We start from the raw sequence: 21,291 nt of genomic DNA, 5'->3' as shown, positions 1-21,291 counted from the left end.
GGGGCCGCGCCGCGCGTGCGCGGAGTTGGGGGGGCAGAACGCGCCGGGGCGGGAGGAGAGGGCAGCGGCGCGCGTTCCCCCCACCTCCTTGCCCGGATTCGGGGCCGAAGCTGGGTCTCGGGCTCGGTCTCGCGGTGTTTCCAACGCCCCGCATAGGTGCCGCCTCTTGGCCGGAGATCGGGGCGCGGGGACGCGAGCGGGTGTGTGGGAGCGGGAGCCGGGCTTGGCCCGGGCCGCTGGCCGGTGAGGAGGCGGGAGGGGGCGGGGCCTGCCAGGGGGCGGGGGAGGGGTCTTGTGCTGAGGCCAAGTGGGGCGCGCGCTAGGGAGAGCGGGGGCACGAGATGGGCCTGTGGGTCTGAGGGGAGAGTTGGGAGGTGGGGAGAGAATGAGATGTTGTGGTGAAAGAGTGTACTTGGGGGAGCCACGGGTCACGATGAGGTGTGGAAACTGGGATGATGAACCTGGAGTCCGAGCTAGTCGGTGAGGGGCAACAAGAGAGTCAGGCCTAAGACCTGAACCTCCTTGCGGATTTCTCTCCTAACAGTGTAAATGAGCAAAGATGGATCAGGAAGGTGGGGGAGATGGGCAGAAGGCCCCGAGCTTCCAGTGGCGGAACTACAAGCTCATCGTGGATCCTGCCTTGGACCCTGCTTTGCGCAGGCCTTCTCAAAAGGTGTACCGCTACGATGGAATCCACTTCAGTGTCAACGTGAGTGCCCCAAGCCTTTCCTTGCCATCTAGGGAACTCCAGGTCCCATTCTCCTGTTAGCTCTGTTCAGTATCTAGAACTTCCATACCCTTAGCCTGCCTTCTAAAAAGTAGGCAACCAAACCCAAACTCTTTTGTATATGGGTCTCCAAATGGGCTTCTTAGAGCTCAATAATGTGGTTTCACCTTGAGCTATCTTTCTGTTCTTGCTTTCCTTCCTAGGACTCAAAGTATATACCAGTCGAAGACCTCCAAGACCCCCGTTGCCATGTCAGGTCCAAAAACAGAGACTTTTCCCTCCCAGTCCCTAAGTTTAAGGTATGTGTCTGCTAGTCTGGTATGGTGGCCCTTGGAGGGTGTGGAGGATCTGTCCTGGCAGTCTAATCTTAATGTAGCCGAGTGAAAGGATCACAGCCAGATCTAACAATCTCTGAGGCTGTGAGACTGAGTTGTTCTGGATAGGAGGTATGTTTATGTTCTAAAAAGGTGTAGATGAGGTATCCCAAGCAGGGGTGTTGACTTCTTGAAGGACAACATAAATTCAGGTTTAGCTGGTATACCTATCACTATGTATTCCTGGACAGTGCCTGGCTTGACAGTGCCCTGGTGTGATGCCCCAGTTTCTCAACAAAGGGAGTGACAAGGCCAGGGACTCCATCCCTGGAGTCCTCTATTTCTCACCTCTCATTTGGCCATTTCATTCTCTATCTTGTTTCTTCAGAGTATTCCCATTTCCCTGGCTAGGCAGGATACTTGTCAGACCCTGGGTTGAGGCTAGAAAACTGATGGTGCTTAGTTTCCTTCAGTAATTCTTTATTCTTCATTTTTAAGTCATTTGCTGGGTTCTCTCATCCCTCTTTTCACTTTGTACACTTTCCCTGGACAGCTTCTTTCATACCCACGACTTTGACTATTCCAAAATGTTGATGACTTCCAAATCTGTTTCCAGATAAGATTAGTCTCTTGAGCTCCAGACTTATATGCCTGGTAGTGGGACAGCTCCATCCGGAGCCCCACAGACATCTCAAACTCAGGAGATCTAAAACAAATTATTCTTTACCCCTTTAATTCTGCTTTCCCTTCCATCTGCTGCACAAGCTAGGAGCCTAGGAATCATCCTATGAGGCTCCTACCCTTTATTTGTCACAAAGTTCTGACCCTTTTTCTTAAATACATTTTTTATCTTAATTCTGTTTCCATTTCCATTTCTTTAATGCATACTGTTATATTCATTTCACTTGGTTTCCTTGCTTCCATTTTCCTCTATTTCATTTTCAAACCTATTGTTATTTGTCTTTTTGGTTTTACTGTTCTCTTATTTTACTTTTGTTGCCATGTCCATGATTTTGTGCATCGACATGTATGATTACTGATCTGATCAAGCTTCATCTTTTGCCTTGATATCACACACCTGTGTTTCATCATACCATATGCTTTGCAATTTCTAGGAAATGCTAAGTTATTTAATAGTTTTGTGCTCTAATGAGTCCTTGTCATATTGGTGAATTTCTGTTTTTCAAAGAGCCCAGTACAAATGACACCATGTATGTGAATTCTTCCCTATCTCTACTCTGAACAAGGATTTCCTTCTCTGGGCTCCCAAACACCCTGCATCACTTACTGTGTCATGTTACGATCGTGTATGTCTTTCTGTCCTGTCTGTTTTTGTCCATTTTTGTATTCCTAGTGCCTAGTCCATGGTAATCATGTAGTAAAAGCTGAGTTAGTGAATTATTTCTCTACAGCTAGTTCCTTCCATGTGTACTTATTTCTCAGTTTGTACATTTCTTTACCTGGTTCTTGCCATTATTCGGTGGAGAGAAGAATTCAGGAAAGAGAAGGGTCAAAACCGATATATATCTCTTGTTGGGTCCCATTCCCCATTCCATTACCTCTCAGTTACCCAGTCCTATTTCTCTTGATTTCATGGATTGCTCTAAAATTTCCCCAAGGACAAAGGAACAGTGGTCAGTATTAAGATCCGTGACTTAACTCTCTTGCTCTCCACAGCTGGATGAGTTCTATATCGGACAGATCCCACTAAAGGAAGTGACTTTTGCAAGGCTGAATGACAACGTGCGGGAGACCTTCCTAAAGGACATGTGCCGAAAGTATGGCGAGGTGGAAGAGGTGGAGATTCTTCTTCACCCCCGTACTCGCAAGCACCTGGGCCTGGCCCGTGTGCTCTTTACCAGCACTCGGGGAGCCAAGGAAACAGTCAAAAACCTCCACCTTACCTCTGTCATGGGCAACATCATCCATGCGCAACTCGACATCAAAGGTGAGGGTTCTCTTGCCTGCTGTCAAAGTTGGGCTTCAGCGGAGACTGTACACGCAAATGCCTGTTGGGGCCAGGCAAGTGATCAGGTTCATGATTCCTCATCTGTAACTCTTGGAGTGAGATGAGTTTATAAAATCAGAATTTTATGAAGGGATTATGGTACATATATGTATTTTCGATAGGGTTGGGCAGCACCCTATAGTCTAGCATATGACTATTTTTGTAAGAAAATTTGTGAAGGATCACACTAGATAGGAAGAATAAAAACTATAGTAAATGGCCTCATCTCAGGTCAGGTTTTGATACTGAATTCCCAAAGATACTGGGTTTTGAGTTTGGGGTTTTTAAATTTGAATTAGGGACCTGTATAGGTGAGTGAAGGAAGCACTCTCGGTTTTTGCGTCAGGAGCAATAGGAAGGGGTGGAGATTGTGGGATATTGTAGCAGTGCCATCTAAAGGAGGTGGCTGTCAATTGGCATTAGCCAATTTGCAAGTGAGATTGAGAACTAATATTGCTGAATAATCTGGGTTTTTTAAAGGCAGAAATCTAGGTTTTCATGTGGAATCTCATGGTTTTAAAATGTTGCATTCCCCTCCCCCTGCACCCTCCCAGTTTTTTTTTTTTTTTTTTTTTTTTTTAAGTGATTGTGTAGGGCAAATAAAATACAACTGTAGGCTGGATTTAGCCCTCAGGTTGCCATTTTGTAACATTAGTTTTATAGGATGAAGAGCATGAAAGGATTTAGTATCAGATGACCTGGGTTTGGATTCTAGTTTTGCCACTGACCAACTTTGTGCAGGTCAGTTTTCTCTAAGCTTATAAAGTAGGGGTACTGATGCTTTTCCCTCCCGGTGATTATCCAGTGTAGTAACACTTATGGAAAAAACTGCGAAGTGTCATACTATATGTTATTTGTAGTAGACGTTAAATGGAGTTGAGGTAGAAGGTCCCTAAAAAGATAGAAAGTAGAAGAATTGAAATCCCCAAACCCAAGACTCAAATTGAGGCCTGAGGAAGATGTGGGAATACCAAATTAGGAAGGAGTTGTTTCTCCATCTTACTCTGTTGGTTCCCTTTCTTCCTCCAGGACAACAACGAATGAAGTACTATGAACTGATAGTCAATGGCTCCTATACCCCTCAGACGGTGCCCACTGGGGGCAAGGCCCTGAGTGAGAAGTTCCAGGGTTCTGGTGCAGCCACCGAGACGGTGAGAAGCTTGTGGTTGCCATAGCCCTAGCCATGTGAGCATGGTACTTGAGTGCCAGGACCAGTCTTTGGGAGGTTCTGGACTTCACTGTTAAGTATAGGAAGAGCCAAGAAAAGATTCCTAGATGCTTTCAAAAGACAGGGAACTGGGATTCTTCATTTGGAGAAAGGTGAGTTGTTAAGTGGTACTTGATTTCTTTTCCTTTCTCAGTGCTCCATTCTCTCCCTCTAGACTGAATCCCGCCGCCGCTCCTCCTCCGACACTGCTACCTACCCAGCAGGCACTGCTGTGGTGGGCACGCCTGGCAATGGCACCCCCTGCTCCCAGGACACAAGCTTCTCCAGCAGCCGACAAGACACCCCATCTTCTTTTGGCCAGTTCACCCCTCAGTCCTCCCAGGGAACCCCCTACACATCTCGGGGGAGCACCCCCTACTCTCAGGACTCTGCCTACTCCAGCAGGTATAGAGTAAATACTCTCTGGGACCCCCAGATTGTGAGAGCTGTCGCTGGGAAGAAGAAACCCAGAGTCCCTCTAAGAGGAAGTCGGGAATAATTTGTTCTGGTTTCTCTGTGGATTCAGCCAACAAATCCCCATTCTCAGGGAACTCACTCCAGCTAAGTACCCAATACCATTTAGATCTTTTTTGCAGGACAGTGTAGAGTAGCTTTGGATACTGAGAACTGGGATTCTAGGGTTTGGTGACACAGAGCTGAACCCAGCTAACTCACGCACTTTTTCTCCAGCACCACTTCAACTTCCTTCAAGCCCCGGCGGTCAGAGAACAGCTACCAAGATTCCTTTTCCCGCCGCCATTTCTCTGCATCTTCGGCTCCCACGACCACCTCTGCAGCCATCTCTGTCACCACTGCAGCCACTGCCACATCCTCCACTTCTTCCTCCTCGTTGTCCTCGTCGTCCTCATCGTCCTCTTCTTCCTCATCCTCTCATTTTCGTGGTTCTGACTCAAATTACCCAGCATATTACGAAAGCTGGAATCGCTACCAACGCCATCCTTCCTACCCACCCCGCCGGGCAACTCGGGAGGACCCCCCTGGGGCGCCTTTTGCTGAAAATACAGCTGAGCGCTTCCCACCTTCCTACACCTCCTACTTGCCCCCTGAGCCCAACAGGCCCACTGACCAGGACTATCGGCCTCCTGCCTCAGAGGCTCCACCCCCAGAGCCTCCAGAACCTGGTGGAGGTGGCAGTGCTGGGGGGCCCAGCCCTGAGAGAGAAGAAGCTAGGACTTCCCCCCGCCCAGCCTCACCTGCTCGTTCTGGCTCCCCAGCCCCAGAGACCACCAATGAGAGTGTGCCCTTCGCTCAACACAGCAGCCTGGATTCTCGCATTGAGATGTTGCTGAAGGAGCAGCGCTCCAAGTTTTCTTTCCTGGCCTCTGACACAGAGGAAGAGGAAGAGAACAGCACCACAGGCCCTGGGGCTAGAGACACAGGGATCGAGGTGCCTTCTGGGTCAAGTCATGGTCCCTGCACGCCCCCTCCAGCCCCAGCTAATTTCGAGGATGTGGCACCTACAGGGAGTGGGGAACCAGGGGCTACTCGGGAGTCTCCCAAGGCCAACGGACAGAACCAGGTGAGGTTGGGGTCAGCCAGCAGAGGTGCCTGGGATCAGGGAGGCAGGGTCGGGCCCAGGGGGAGAGGAAAGGGAAGTAGACAAAACAGGGATTTGAGGAAAAGCCCAGGGAACAGGCAGAAGCTTTCTGTGACCTTCCTCTGCACCCCTACAGGCTTCTCCATGCTCTTCTGGAGAGGACATGGAGATCTCCGATGATGACAGGGGTGGCTCACCTCCTCCAGCCCCAACACCCCCTCAACAGCCTCCACCCCCTCCTCCTCCACCCTCCTCCACCCCTCCCTACCTGGCTTCCTCCTCTCTGTTGTTATCCTCCCCACCAGCCTGCCTACCTCCTCCCACCATCCAGGACCACTCCCCTGAATACCCGCCACCTCCACCACCACCTCCCCACATCTATGATTTTGTGAACTCCCTGGAGCTCATGGATCGACTTGGGGCTCAGTGGGGAGGAATGCCCATGTCCTTCCAGATGCAGACCCAGATGTTAACTCGGCTCCACCAGTTGCGACAAGGCAAGGGATTGACTGCTGCCTCAGCTGGTCCCCCTGGTGGAGCCTTTGGGGAGGCCTTCCTCCCATTCCCACCCCCTCAAGAGGCAGCCTATGGCTTACCCTATGCCCTATACACACAAGGGCAAGAAGGCCGAGGGGCATACTCCCGGGAGGCCTACCACCTGCCTTTGCCCATGGCAGCCGAGCCCCTGCCCTCCTCCTCAGTCTCAGGAGAGGAGGCCCGGCTGCCTCCCAGGGAGGAAGCAGAGCTAGCAGAGGGCAAAGCCCTGCCGTCAGCAGGCACTGTGGGCCGTGTGCTGGCCACCCTAGTCCAGGAAATGAAGAGCATTATGCAGCGAGACCTCAACCGCAAGATGGTGGAAAATGTGGCCTTTGGAGCTTTTGACCAGTGGTGGGAGAGCAAGGAAGAGAAGGCCAAGGTGAGGGCCAGTGCCTGGCAGTGGGGAAACCTGGGGCTCCATTGGTGGAAATAGATCTCTTGCTCCTCCAGGCTACACAGCTCAAAAGAGAAGAGGGATGATCAAGGCAAGTGGAGAGAGACTGTGGGCATGTGGTGGGATACTAGTTGGGCCAGGGAGTTGGGGGCACACACAACAGTAGAAAAGCGTGAGCCTGAGAGTCTGAAAAGCTTTGTCCTGAGTCCAGTGTTTGTGGTGGACAAGGCCCTTAAATGTCTCTGGGCTTTAATCTTCAGTGTCTCCATTTGTAGAGTGGGGAGAATAGTAGCTGCTTCCTAAGGTTGATGGACTGTAAACAAGCAGACTTAAGGAAATGCAGGGGCTGGTGCAAGGGAAGTGTGGCATAGATGTGCATCAAATGGAGGAGTGAGTAGATACATTTCTATATTCTGGGGCCTGGGAGTAGTTCTCAGGTAGGAGGGAGCACCTAGGTTCTGGGGCTCAGTCCCCCTACTGCCTGCAGCCATTCCAGAATGCAGCCAAACAGCAAGCCAAGGAGGAAGATAAAGAGAAGACAAAGCTCAAAGAGCCAGGCCTGCTGTCCCTTGTAGACTGGGCAAAGAGCGGAGGTACCACAGGCATCGAGGCCTTCGCCTTTGGGTCAGGGCTGCGAGGGGCCCTGCGGCTGCCTTCTTTCAAGGTACTCAGAACTGTGGTCTTGCCTAGTATGTCCTTGGGGTAGGAGTCGTTGGGAACCATGAGTGTTCGAGTTCTAAAACGGCTCCATCTCTTTCCACCCCACAGGTAAAGCGAAAAGAGCCTTCAGAAATTTCAGAAGCCAGTGAGGAAAAGAGGCCCCGGCCTTCCACTCCCGTGGAGGAAGATGAAGATGGTGAGTGAGAGGTCAGGTGGAAGGAGAAAAGGTAGAGGCTGCTTAATTCTGATAGGAAAGTAAGAAGCAGGGATGAAGGGGTAAAGGTGTCTTAAAGGCAAGGAGACAAGTGGAGATTTGACTATAGGGTTATAAAGCAGTTCTGATTATGTGAAGCTTCAGATAGGGTAGTCCCTAGATTTTAGTTATGGTTCTTAGGCTGATAAGCTGATTTAAGTTTTCTGTATTTCAGTTTTCTCCTGTAAAGTAGAAATAATAACTTTAACATCTAAAATCACAGAATTTTGAGGTTAAATAGGTCATCTACCCATGTTTACCATTTAATGCTTAAGCTTTCCTGTAACCTTCTTACCATTTTGTCTAAGACTGAACTATTGGTTGACAGCTTATATGGCTGGGAAACCTTCTTACTGAGTCCGATCTGCTTGCCTGGCAACCCGTTTGCCTAAGTAGTATTTTCTTGGGCCAGGTATAACAAATCATCTGCCCCTTCCACCCAACCCAGAAAATGATGAGAAATAAAATGGATGTGATATATTTAAAGCTGTATAAAACATTGGTTAGCTCTGAGATTTTCATGTTTTTCTGCTGAGCTTCAAGTTCTTGTTTATAAAACATCTGTGGGACTGTCAGGAAGATCAACAGCAGTAACTGTTACTGCTGTTGGTAAATTGCTTTAACTACCACTCACCTTGGCTTAGACCCTGAGCGAGAGAAGGAGGCTGGAGAGCCAGGACGTCCAGGGACCAAGCCCCCTAAGCGAGATGAAGAGCGAAGCAAGACCCAGGGCAAACACCGCAAGTCCTTTGCTCTGGACAGTGAGGGGGAGGAGGCATCACAGGAGTCCTCCTCAGAAAAGGTAAGGAGACAAGGCACTTGGTCCCTGCCAGAAGCCTGCTTCCTGAGTTCCTGTCCCCATAGCCAACTTCCCTTTGGGCTGCAGTGCAGGTAGCTATGCCTTCTAGAGGACCAGTTATCCTTTTCCTGTTAGTCTCTATTTGTTCCTTTTCCTTAAGGATGAAGATGATGATGAGGAAGATGAGGAAGACGAAGAGCATGAGGAAGCCATTGATACTGCAAAGAAGGAGGCAGAGGCATCAGATGGTAAGTAGAGATAAAATAGAGTAGGTTTCTGGCTTGGGGAAGAAGGGATTCAGCCACCTGTCTAGCCCTTTCCTGAGCTCACATAACCTTCCTGCTGGATTTATTGGCCATCTTTGCCCTCCCCCAAAGCAACTTCTTAGCCCTATCCTTTGGAACCCTTGGCCCATTGTAAACAACAACATCAATACCCAGAATGCTACCCCTTCCTTACCTCTTCTACTGAAACAAGGCTCTCCCCTGAAGACTACCCAACAGAGCCTGTTTTCCCAAGTCCTCGAGATAAGGGGTTGCATTCTCCTGCTTTTCCTTTCTTTATGCTACCAGACTGTGCCTTCCCATCTTTAAGTACTGTACATCTTTAAGTAAGGCTCAGCCACTGAACTGTGCCTCTCTCTTCCCCTCCCTGTAGCTGCCGTCACCAGATATGATTTCTGTTCTCAGTCGAACACCCATTTGTTTCTCCACATTGAGGCTTGGGGACATGGTTTAGTCTTTCTTTTCATTCATTTGTTTGGGAATATATATTGAGTTCCTCTTCTGAGCCAGGCACAGTTTTAGGTGCTGGGAACACATTCGTGTCCAAGACAGATGTGATTGCTGCTTTTGCAGAGCTTGTGATCAGTTGGCAGGGAAGAAGAGACTTGACAAACAAGTGGACAAATAAATAACATTTGAAATAGATATGTGCTTTAAAGAAGATAAAATAGATTAACAAGGGTAGAGAGTGACAAAGGTAGGGGAACTGCAGAAAAATTAACTTTTATATCTAATGATGAAAGAATGCCTCTGAGAGGTGCCATTTCTGCAGAATCCAGAATGGTGAGAATGATGATCCTAGAGCCTCTTCAGTAAAGCAGAGGGCAAGGTCATGTGCTGAGAATGAGGGTGTGCAGACCCCTACACATCACTTGGTCACCAACTCCTGTCAGTTTCACCACTTCCATTTTTCTTAAATTGTCAACTTCCTTTGTTCTTGCTCTCCTGCCTTAATCATGTACAGGCTGCAGCAATTTTGACTGATTTTCCTGTCTGTTTTCATCCTTCTCCGTTCCAATCCATTTTCCAGCCTGCTGATGGAATTATCATTCCTAAAATACACACTGGACCCTGTTACTTCCTCTGTAAAGTATTTTCGTGGCTCCCCGTTTTCCACAAGGTGAAAGTGGCCTCAGCCTGACACTTTAGGCTGCTTATAATCTAGCTCCTGCTTATCTGTTTGGTTCCATCTTGTCATTCTCCAGATCCCTCCATGGCCATCACTACTTTCTATTTTAATTTACCCAATTATGTTTCTTAAAGACTACAAAACCTCTTAATTTCTTAGACTCTTTCCAGTGTACTATCTCCTAAAGGCACAAAGAGCTTGTAACATTTCCTAAGCTTATTTTACCCTAGAGTTCTTTTACAGAGTTAGTCATCCAGTCAGTGTCTATAAGACCCACTTTGAGAAAAGCTTTGGTAGTTACAGCAGATTGCTTGCCAGTCTCCCAGTGCCGCTCTTCACTTAACCTTTCACATCCCTGCTTAGCCGCCAGGCCTGCCTGATGAACTCCTACTTCTCTTTTTTGACTTCAGTATCTCCTTCATGGGGATGCCTTCCCTGACCATGCTCCCCAGCCCTTTACACTGACATTTATCTCACTATGAACAAATCGTGTGCTTACCCAACTCCTTAAGGGTAGGACTTCCAGGACCTAGCACAGAGCCTAACACATCCATAGTACTGAGTCAGTGAATGAACCCACGGCTTGACCAAGTGAGGGACCTTCCCACTTCGCCTGATTACCCCTTCTGGATTTCCAGGCGAGGACGAGGAAAGCGATTCGTCCTCCAAATGTTCTCTGTATGCTGACTCAGATGGTGAAAATGATAGCACCTCGGACTCCGAGAGTGGCAGCTCGTCCAGCTCCTCATCTTCGTCATCCTCTTCATCTTCCTCCTCATCGCCATCCTCCTCCTCATCTGAATCCTCCTCTGAAGAAGAGGAAGAAGAGCAACCAGGAACCATACCCTCGGCATCACCACCCCCTAGAGATGCCCTTGTGCCCCTGCCAGCACCTGTGGAGGAGTCCAAGCCAGAAAGAGTGGCAGGCTCCCCAGTCACACCACTCCCCGAACAGGAGAAGTCTCCAGCAATACCTGCAGGTAGGTGGTGTGGAGCTGTTGATTTGATCTGTGCGTGTGTGTGTCCGTGAGAACAGTGGGGTCAGCATTTATTAGTTGCATGCAAGTATGTGACTTTATTGGAAAACATGCAAAGTTGGACAAAAGTCACTATCTCCTGTCACTTCTCCCCAGGAGACATTTATGGTCTAATGTACTCCAGCTGCACTGCCATAAGTGGTTTACAGAGCCACACCAGGGTGGTTGGCTACTAAAGTAAAACAGAATGGTCTCTTCCCAAGTAAGTTAAGGAGAAAATTCCCAATTTAACAAATTGCTCCTATAATTTTTCTTAAGCCCATTTCTTAATGTGTAATGTATACTTTGATTAAATGGACAAATAGATAGAAAACAACTATTAAAAACATTAACCCAGACCTTAATTCTAGCTTTACTTTCCTTTGCAGATTTGTACATTCAGTTGTTATTTTGTATCATGTATACGTAATTTTTCCTGCTGAGTGAACTGTTTGGTCAAGCAGTTGACATTTATTGAGTACTTATAGTAGGTGCAAAGGATACATGGTCTATGGACAATAGGCACTGTTCTTGCCCTCATGAAGCTTACAGTCTATAGAGAGAGACAGTTGAGTAATAAATACTTCAGAATCTGTGATTACCAACCGATAAGCACCGTGAAAGAAAAGTACAAGGTGCTCTGAGAACCTGAGCACATCTGTGGGGAAATGTTTTCTGCTGAAGCATCATTGGCCCTGAAATCCAGGTAAAGCAGGCAGGAGGGTGTGATTAGCATGTGCAGAGGCCCTAAGGCAGAGGAAATAGCATGTTGGAAGACATAAAAGAAAGCTAACCTGGAGGATTGAAAGGATGGGAAGCTGGAGTGGCTGAAACTGGAGAGGCAAGCAAGGGCTGAGCCACGCAAAGTGAGTAGGCCATGGTAGGACTCTACTCTTTATCTTAAAGGTAGTGGAAAGACATGATTATATTTGTGTTCTGAAAAGAGGTAGTGCAGAAAAAACTTCGAAAAGGACCAGAGTTGATAGAGGAAGATTAAGGCTGTTGCCGTGAGTAAATAAAGCAAGCAGTGGTGGTAAGTTGAAGTAGGGTGTTCTTATGGTGGAATTAATAACTCAGTTTTCAAGATACACTTAAAAGATGCACATGGCCTTCCAGAGAACTCTTGAACATTATTGAGAATCTGTGGTCTGAGATAGGTAGTGACCACATGAAGAAATCTCTCACTAGTGCACTCCATTCTAGTTCGGACTTCTTGAGAGGAGGAGTTGAGGCTCTCATTAATTCTGAGGAGCCTCTCCTGAACCCATTAGTAGCAGAAGAGCTGATGGAGTCACAGGTCAGAGAGCAGCAATCTAGTGCTCTTTCATTCTCATTAGGGTAGGAAGAAAGTGTGGGACGTATCAAATTTGTATTTTAGAAAGATCATTCTGGCAGGAGGGCGAGGGATTTGGCAAGTTAGCAAAGCAGTAGAGTGACCCATGAGAACGTTTGAAGGGATGCACGTAAGCGAAGGTCATAAACTAAAGCATGGGCGTTTCATTGAGGTGCAAGGGATTAGAAGTGGGAGTGAGGATTCAAGAGAAATTTAGGAGATAGAGCTACTTAGTTAAACTGCTTACCAGGAAAGGAAAGTCAGGGAGAACCAGAAGTAGGAAGAAAGCTGATGTGTTTAGTTGAGCTTGAATCTGACATGCCTCTGGAACCTCCAGGTAGAAACATTCAGAAGGCAGTTGGATCGATAGATCCGAAGCTCTTAAAGAATGATAGACTGGAAATGAGATAGATATTTGAGAGTACTGAAAGTATGGATGTGAATGTACTTACGTACCTTAGAAGGATGTACAGAATGAGAGAAGGGTGCCAGAGCCTTACAGTTTTATGAGATAGATGGGCAAAGGGGAGCCAGAAGAGGCTGAAAAGAGGTGATCAGAAATACGGGAAGGGAGCTCGGAGTCTCAAAAGGAGGGAGTGGTTTGTATCAGCAGCTGTAAGAGTAGTTGTAAGATAGGAAAAGTGTTGGATTTGTCTGTTAGGAGGTCACTGGTAACCTTATCAATTTCAGTAGAATGGATCAGACTGAAGCCAAGTTGAGGGATGTTAAGGATTGAGGACAGGCAACAGAGGTAACCAGTTTTCTGGAAGGGAAGACTATTCTTGTTATGAAAGAGAAAGAAGGAGTTTAGAGGTTATAGTTAACAGTTTAACATTTATTGAGAGCCTTTGTGCCAGGCTCTAGGCCTAGTACATTGCAGTTTAATTTTCTCATTCAGTCTTCACAACATCCTTACTACCATTTCACAGATGAGGACTTTGATGTTTAGTGAGATAATCAAGGTCACTCAGCTGGGATTGGAGAAACAGCAAGAAAAGAATGCAGGGTTGATGGAGGGTTAGCTTTTCAAAGTAGGTGAGACTTGAGCATGATTGTACAGTGAAGGAAGAGGGATGAACTAGGAGATAGATACTTGCTGGATTCGCATACCTGGGGAGATGTGGGAGATGGACTCTAGGTCTGATGCAAATCTGTCTGTAAATGGGGAGGTGGGGAGATGTGGGCTTTCATGCTTGAAGGTGTCCTTTTTCACTCTGCGGCAGGAAAATGGGACATTTTCTGAGCCTGAGGGGGCTAGGTGAAGGAGAAGCCTTGGAAAGTGAGAAGAGTGGGGAGTGAGGATGAAAGCTGACTAAGTTTCTTGGCAACTCAGAAGCCCTGCTGGGAGCTAGGGTAAAGGAGGAGAGAAGATAGGTGGTTGGGTAGATTCAAGGTTGGGGATCTACAGGGTGGAGGTGGTAGAAAGGTGTGGAACGTGCTATGAAAGGAGAACAAAGTAAGGATCCCTGCAGTTTGGGCATAAGAAAGAAAGAAGTTAATTTAGGAAGAGGGTGATGGGATGGAGAGAGGTAGAAGGATGGGAAATTGAAAAGGTGCAGTGGAGTGAACTGAAAGGACCTGGGGAATTGTGGTCAGGGTGTAGGAGATCAGAGTGTAAGGGTCCAAAGTGGAGCTATTCTAGAGGGTGACAGGGTCAAGTGTGTGACCGATGGAGGGTAACTGAAAATGAAGGTCACTGGATATGTGAAATTGGGTAAACAGGTGGGATATCAAAGTCCCCAAGATAGATGGCAGAGGTGGGAGAGGAGAGAACCATTAAGGCAGGTCCTTGGTTTTAGAGAATGATGGGAAAATCCAAGTTACCAAAGTTGTAACTGGCAGAGGGCTGTGTGGCTTAATGGCAGGAGCCTGGGAGAAAGGGCTTGTCTGGTGGGCAAAGATAGGGACCTGGATGCCTTTAGGACTTGGTTTTCTTCTGTCTTCTGATCCGGTTCATTCTTTTCTCCTGCAAATGGGCTTCCTCTGCTTTTCCATTCTAGCAGAGAGTGCTTGCCCCCCACAGACAGATATACTGTCCTAGATCTTTATTCTCAAGGAAGTTTCTTATTGGGCTGACTTGTGTCAAGTAGCCATCAGTTAATGAGGGGGGCAGAGAGCGAGGCAGGTCATGTTGTAGAAACAGTTGTTTCTGCTACTTGTGTGTCTTGGGAGGGTACCCCCCAGATTGTCTCCCTAAATGAAAGGGATGGCCAGGTTTCCTTTAGGACAAGGAAATTTGTGTGAAGAAGCTGAGCCAAGAGGGGAATTTGTTAAGAGCCAGGCTTCCAGAGGGCACAGTGAGCTGGGTTGGGAGGATGGGTCAGATGGGGAGGCTGCCCCAAGATGCTGAGGAGAGTTGGTGAGAGGACTCAACAGAAACTGGAGAGCCTGGGACAAACACCCTGGGACCTTGCTAGCTTCAGAGTAGATCTCACATGGTATCCAGATCCTGAGGAAACACAGGCTGAGGGCCTTGCCCAGGGTGCTGGTTTGGGGAACATCTGTTAAGGCAGTGGACACATGTTGATCACTGCCTTCTTGGACCAGGCCTAGTTCTGGCTGCCCTCTAACTCTGAGTGGTAGAGCCAGATGTGCAACCACAGAGTTCCACTGCAAGATGTCCAGAGCAGTATAGGGCAGTAGGTAAGAGCACTGATTCAACTCAAGCTTCCCAGAGTGCAGGTCTTGTTCTGTCATTTGCTAGCTGTATGACCTTGGGCAGGTTATTTACCTCTGTCTGCCTCAGTTTCCTTATCTGTCACATCGGGTTAATAATAGTATTTTCCTCCTAGGGTCGTTGTAAGAATTAAATAAGTAGTTAATACATGTAAAAGACTTGAATTAGTGCTTAGCATAAAATATTAGCCATTAATATGCTGCAGCCAACCTGAAGACTAGCAATTACCAATTTCTGAAGAAGTCAGGGAAGCCTTCACAAAGAAAGTGGCATTAAACTGGGTCTAAAAGCTGTATGTTAGCTTTCCCAATGGGTAAGGAGAGAGAGGCACTTCAAACAAAGGGAACCATGTAAGTAAAGGCCCAGGGGCCTGAAAAGCCATGCCTATTTGGGTGGCCAGAACCTAGGGTGAGAGGGTGAGGTGTGGACTGGCTTCACAGGGATTGTCTGATTGGTCAGGTCTGCAGGACTGGGTCTTCCTCAGGGAAAGGACTAATTTGTATCATGACCAGTGTTCAGAGCCCCCCACCTAGCAGCAGACTTGGAAGGTCCCAACAGAGAGAGGATGCACTCCTTGTCCTGGGGGCGGTTAGCTGGGGAAAGACAGTATGGCCTTCTCAAAGATAGTATATCCCCTCCCCAACCCACTCCTCATCTTTAGATCTCAGCTTCACTTTCAGTACAGTTTGGGGTGAGGCGGGGAGCAGGGGAGAAGAAGGCAAATTTTATAAAATATTTTAATACAAAATTCAGCTTCTTAACATTGTATCTTTTTTACCACACTAAAAAGATAATGTTGATTGTGGTTGAAATAATGGATACTGTAATTCAGATCTAGCTCATCACATCCTAAATGCTGCTGGCAAAAATTGTCTTGGTCTATGTGCCTAGTCGTTGACTAGTTCTGTCACCACCAGTCTTGGTAAAAAGGCTAGAGTCCAAATGTTTATTTCTTTAGAGCTCCCACTCTCCACAGTTCGAGCTGTACATTTGTTTTGTATAACTGTCTCTGTTGGACCGTAAGCTCTGTGAGGGTTTCAGAAGTGTCTGCTCAGTGTGCTTTTTCTGTACCTGATGCATAACTGGTTCTCTCTAAATGTGGAATGTATGAATGAGCAGGTACAAAACTCCATCCTGTCAAAGGAGCCCATAGTGCTGAGGACATTGCAGGTGTGAGAGGCAGGAACTGTGCTCCCTGAGCGAAGAGGAGTGTCTGTCGGAAACTGAGGACAGAATGAGTGTAGAACTTGTTGAAAGGCAGCTGGGGTGTAGATTCCCTGGTGAGGCTGGCCAGTCTCCTGCCCATACCAAATCTCAGTCTGATGATACTGAGCCGAGAAGCTGACCTCCCTTTCCTTGTGTGCTTCCTTCTCCAGTTTCCACTGAAGAGCCAGTTCCCAGTGTGCCCCAGCCTCCCGCAGAGCCACCAGCTGGGCCTCCAGCCCCTGCCCTCCGCCCCTACGAGCGCCCCTCCTCTCCTATCCTCCTCCTGCCCCCACCCAAGAAACGCCGGAAAACCGTCTCCTTCTCTGCCATGGAGGAGGTGCCAGCCCCAGAGCCTTCCCCAGCTATCCCACCACAGGTCAAATCTCCTGGCCCCATCTCGCGCAAAGTCCCCCGGGGCGTAGAGCGGACCATTCGCAATTTGCCCCTGGACCATGCATCTCTGGTCAAGAGCTGGCCCGAGGAGGCGGCCCGAGGAGGTCGGACCCGGGCTGTTGGCCGAGGACGCTCCACTGAAGAAGAAGAGGCTGAGCCAGGGACAGAAGTGGACCTGACAGTGCTGGCCGACCTGGCCCTGACACCAGCCCGGCGTGGGCTGGGTGCACTGCCTACTGGCGATGACTCCGAGGCCACAGAGACGTCGGATGAGGCAGACCGCCCGGGCCCCCTGCTCAGTCATATCCTGTTGGAGCACAACTATGCCCTGGCCATTAAGCCCCCACCCTCCACGCTGGCCCCTCGACCCCCGGAACCAGTTCCTGCCCCTGCAGCCCTCTTCAGCTCCCCAGTGGATGAGGTCCTGGAGGCCCCTGAGGTGGTGGTGGCTGAGGCAGAGGAGCCAAAGCAGAAGCAGCAGCAGCAGCGAGAAGAAGGTGAGGAGGAGGAGGAAGAGGAGGAATCTGAGTCATCTGAGAGCAGCAGCAGCAGCAGCAGCAGTGATGGGGAGGGGGCCGTCCGGCGGCGCAGCCTCCGCTCCCACACCCGGCGTCGGCGGCCACCCCCGCCACCCCCACCACCCCCTGCCTTTGAGCCCCGCAGTGAGTTTGAGCAGATGACCATCCTGTATGACATTTGGAACTCGGGCCTGGATTTGGAGGACATGGGCTACCTACGACTCACGTATGAACGGCTGCTGCAGCAGACGAGTGGGGCCGACTGGCTAAACGACACCCACTGGGTCCATCACACCAATATCCTGAACCCCAGAGGGTGGCCTTCTCAGGATAGAAAGACAGGCCCCAGGCCCAGGGAGTGGGGGTGGACTTCTTGAGGTCACACAGCTCGGCAGTGTCCTCCTCAGATCACTCCTGGTGTCTGCACTTCTTTCTCTCCCAGTCCAGTTCTTTTTGCCATGTTCAGCCTGGGTATTTCTCAGGCTGCCATGCTGCCCTTTTATCTGTGACTCCTGCTGCTTCTCTGCCTCGCAGAGTTTTTCTGGCAGAAAAGGTGATGTGAGACTTATTCCTGTGCATTTTTCTGTCCTCACACCAAGTAGGATTGGGACCTCCTTGAAGTCAGTTACCCTTTCCTTGGGCTGGGACAAGAAGGACAGAGCGGGGTAGGGCCACAGGGATCTGCCCAGTGAGGAACCCATTCTCTTCCTTAACACATCCTGCACTCACCAACCTGAGCACTCCAAAACGCAAGCGGCGGCCCCAGGATGGGCCCCGTGAGCACCAGACGGGCTCCGCTCGCAGCGAAGGCTATTACCCCATCAGTAAGAAGGAAAAAGACAGGTACCTGGATGTGTGCCCCGTCTCAGCCCGGCAGTTGGAAGGGGTGGACACTCAGGTGAGGCTCTTCCCTGACATATGTCCCACTGGTATCCTCTTCCCATCATTTTTCCTGTCACTTACTTTCTCTCTGTCCTGCTTCTCACAGGGGACTAACCGTGTGCTTTCGGAACGCCGGTCTGAGCAGCGACGGCTGCTGAGTGCCATTGGCACCTCAGCCATCATGGACAGTGATCTGCTAAAGCTAAACCAGCTCAAGGTGAGGAGTGGGGACTTGGGATGAAGAGAAGCTGAGTAGGAAGGTGGTATCATGGAGTCCCCTGGGGCAGGAATGGGGGTGAGAGGCCAAAACACCCTCCTGCCCAGAGGTCTGCAGGAAAAGCGAGGAGGTAGGTTGAGGGAGGCATCTAGCAGCAATTTACCTTCTGCCCTCTAGTTCCGGAAGAAGAAGCTCCGATTCGGCCGGAGCCGGATACACGAGTGGGGTCTTTTTGCCATGGAACCCATCGCAGCTGACGAGATGGTCATCGAATATGTGGGTCAGAACATTCGCCAGGTGAGGCCTTGTACTTAGCCCCCACTCTGATGGCAGCATGGAATGCCAACATGAGATCTGACTCTCGGGATAAAGCCCCCACATATCCTTCTGGCTCCAAGACTTAGCCAGTGAAACCTGTCTCTTTTTTCCTCTTCCTTCCTTTTCTTTCTGTCCTACTCTTCTCTTCCTTCCTTGCACAAGGAGTAATGCACTCACCAACCTGAGCACTCCAAAACGCAAGCGGCGGTCCTAGTAAAGTAGTAAACTAGATGTTAATGACCTGGCAAGAAACAAGGCTAATAATCTCTCTCCCTTTAAGGATCTCACAGTTTAGTGGGGAAGACAGGAATTGAACAAGTAACTACAATAAAGGATGGCATTCAATAGAGGAAGTTCAGGGAGGCAGGGATGGTTCAAGCACAGTGATGTTTACAGCAGGAGCTGAAGGATGATGAGGAACTTCCAGGCTCAGGTGAGGGGAGGTGCTCCGAGTTGTGGGATACAGCATATGCCAAGGCCTGGAGGCAGGGTAGTCTCAGGAGGACAAGGAGGGGACTGGCTAGTTGGAAAAACTCAGGTCAGTGGCACTGACATACACCTAAAGGGGCAGGTGGAGGCCAGACTCCCCAGAGCTTAGGAGCCCCGTTAATAAGTTGAGACTGATGGTGAGAGAGAAGGAAAAGTCGCTGTGAGGCATTGAGCAGGAGAGGACTTTGGAAGTTATAAGCTCCCTCTGGCTGCAGTGTGAAGAGAGAACTAGAGGCTGAGACCAGGGGTCTGTTGCAGAGATCCCAGCTAATGGCAGGGTACTTGGACTAGACAGTGGCAGCCAAGGTAACAGGAGTCTGTGAGTCCAAGGCAGCTGGCAGGACCAGGCAACAAGTGGGCTCAGGAGAGTGAGGGCACAGGCTGGAGATGAGGCCTTTTTTCAGGGTGCTGCCTTTAGCAGCTAAGAGTAGGTGGGACTGCCAGTGGAGTGGGGAGTGAGGAGGAGGAGCTGATGTGTGATCAAGATAAGTTCCAGTCAGGGCATGCGAAGTTGCAGTGCCTAGGGCACATCTAGAGGATGATACCCAGCAGCTCCACTGAGTTGGATTTTGCCTGGAGATGGAAGTTTGAGGAATTCCCCAGTACTTAGCTGGCAGTTGAAGCCCTGAAAGAAAGTGCGATCACCCAAGGGGAGAGCTCAGAGGGCTTAGTGTCCTGTTTTATGGGAAATAAGTTATTCCTTCTCATATAGGAATGTGGGCCCTAATGTAAGCAACCAGTGGCAGCTGTTAGGTGCCTGTTTTGGAGAGAGGGTCCTGGGAGAAGAGATGAGTAGGGTTCAGTCCATGAAATAGCCACTGTCATCTCAGGAACTCCCCCACCCCATAGCAGACTGAAGGCTCTACTATGGGCCAGGCAGACACTCCAGGAGCAGCCAGTAGCTGCTACTGCCCAGTGACCAGTGCAGACTTCCCCCAGGTCCTCTGAGTGACTTAGAATGGCAGCCTAGGGTTTAGGGGAGGGGGTGGCCACAAGAAGGAGGGCTCCTGGAAACAAAGGGGTGTCCATGCCTTGGGTTAGTGTGAGCCAGAGGGAGACCTGCAGGTCCAGGACAGATTAATATGGCCCCTAGGTGGTCGCTGGGAGACTCTTCAGACCCTTCATCACAGGGTCTGAGGGGGTCGAGCCTCGTCTAGCAGGAAGCTGACGGGCAGCTCCCTGACCATCACTCCCCGCCCTACCAGATGGTGGCTGACATGCGGGAGAAGCGCTACGTGCAGGAGGGCATTGGCAGCAGTTACCTTTTCCGTGTGGACCACGACACTATCATCGATGCTACCAAGTGTGGCAACCTGGCGCGGTTCATCAACCACTGCTGCACGGTGCGCCAGGGGCCAGGCCAGGGCGGGTAGGTTTCAAGGGGGCAGCCACAGCTCACTCTGCCCTCCCCTTCTGCAGCCCAACTGCTACGCCAAGGTGATCACCATCGAGTCCCAGAAGAAGATTGTGATTTACTCCAAGCAGCCCATCGGCGTGGATGAGGAGATCACCTACGACTACAAGTTCCCGCTAGAAGACAACAAGATCCCGTGTCTGTGCGGCACGGAGAGCTGTCGTGGCTCCCTCAACTGAGGTGGGCGGGACTGGCGCCCACACCCCTATTTATTCCCCTTGGTGCCCTGAGCTCCCAGCCCCCCACAGCCTTAGTGGGCTCAGGAGGGCCCACATGCCCCCAAGCCCTGCAAGGGAGCCTCAGTACCCTGAGGCAAATTCTGCCTCCCCTGTCACCGCTGTCGACCCACCCCTTAATTTTTTTCTTTGCGGAGAAGATGCTGTAAATGTTTTGTAGCTGCCAGCAGCTGTTTCCTGTGGAAACCTGGGGTGCCAGCCTGTACAGATCCTGTTCTTGGGGGCTGCACAGCCCCCTTGCTTTGTGTTAATGGGGACTTCCCCTTTGTGCCCTGCGTGCACCCCTCCCCAGTTTAGGGGTCTCTAGAGGCAGTGGCCATGTTCTCCCCCTGGGGGGGGGCCATGCACCCCCCCCAGTCCTGGGGACTCCGTGCCTGGAACCCTGCCTCACCATCTGTCCCTGCCAGACCCTGTGGGTCACCCTCCTACCGTGGTGTCTAGAAGCTCCAACTGGGCCAGGCCAGGATGGAGGGGGCGGGGCGGGCCTTTCCTGTTGGGCTGGATTGTACATATGTTAATAGCACAAACCCAATGCCACATTTTTATAATTGTGATTAAACTTTATTGTACAAAAGCGTTTGGTCAGTATCTTTGGGGTGGGATGGGTTTAAGGATAGAGGGTGGGGCAAGTAAAGAGACGGGGAAATGTGTGACCTGGAGTTTGGGGTGGGTAAAGCTTTCAGGCAAGAGCCCAGACCTGCAGACTCAACCACCATTGTTCT

At 49.8% G+C, this 21,291-nt stretch overlaps 1 protein-coding gene across 1 annotated transcript; it reads left to right on the top strand.

Moving 5' to 3' along the window:
- Positions 1–359: 359 nt before the first annotated feature.
- SETD1A (SET domain containing 1A, histone lysine methyltransferase) lies at positions 360–21,143 on the top strand. Its single transcript, XM_039884447.1, is given in 20 exon segments — positions 360–709; positions 931–1,026; positions 2,719–2,989; positions 4,079–4,200; positions 4,432–4,661; positions 4,947–5,796; positions 5,951–6,100; positions 6,102–6,141; positions 6,144–6,730; positions 7,233–7,409; positions 7,514–7,601; positions 8,303–8,460; positions 8,618–8,705; positions 10,509–10,850; positions 16,273–17,310; positions 17,739–17,911; positions 18,002–18,112; positions 18,290–18,409; positions 20,125–20,262; positions 20,339–21,143. Coding segments are annotated over 20 exon segments (5,103 nt in total). The 5' UTR covers positions 360–559; the 3' UTR covers positions 20,513–21,143.
- Positions 21,144–21,291: the final 148 nt, after the last annotated feature.

Source organism: Pteropus medius, unplaced genomic scaffold, assembly GCF_902729225.1.
Source record: "Pteropus medius unplaced genomic scaffold, Ma_sr-lr_union100, whole genome shotgun sequence".
NCBI classification, from domain to species: domain Eukaryota; kingdom Metazoa; phylum Chordata; class Mammalia; order Chiroptera; family Pteropodidae; genus Pteropus; species Pteropus medius.
The sequence above is the reverse complement of the archived record's forward strand: the minus strand, read 5'-3'. Positions and strand labels throughout refer to the sequence as shown.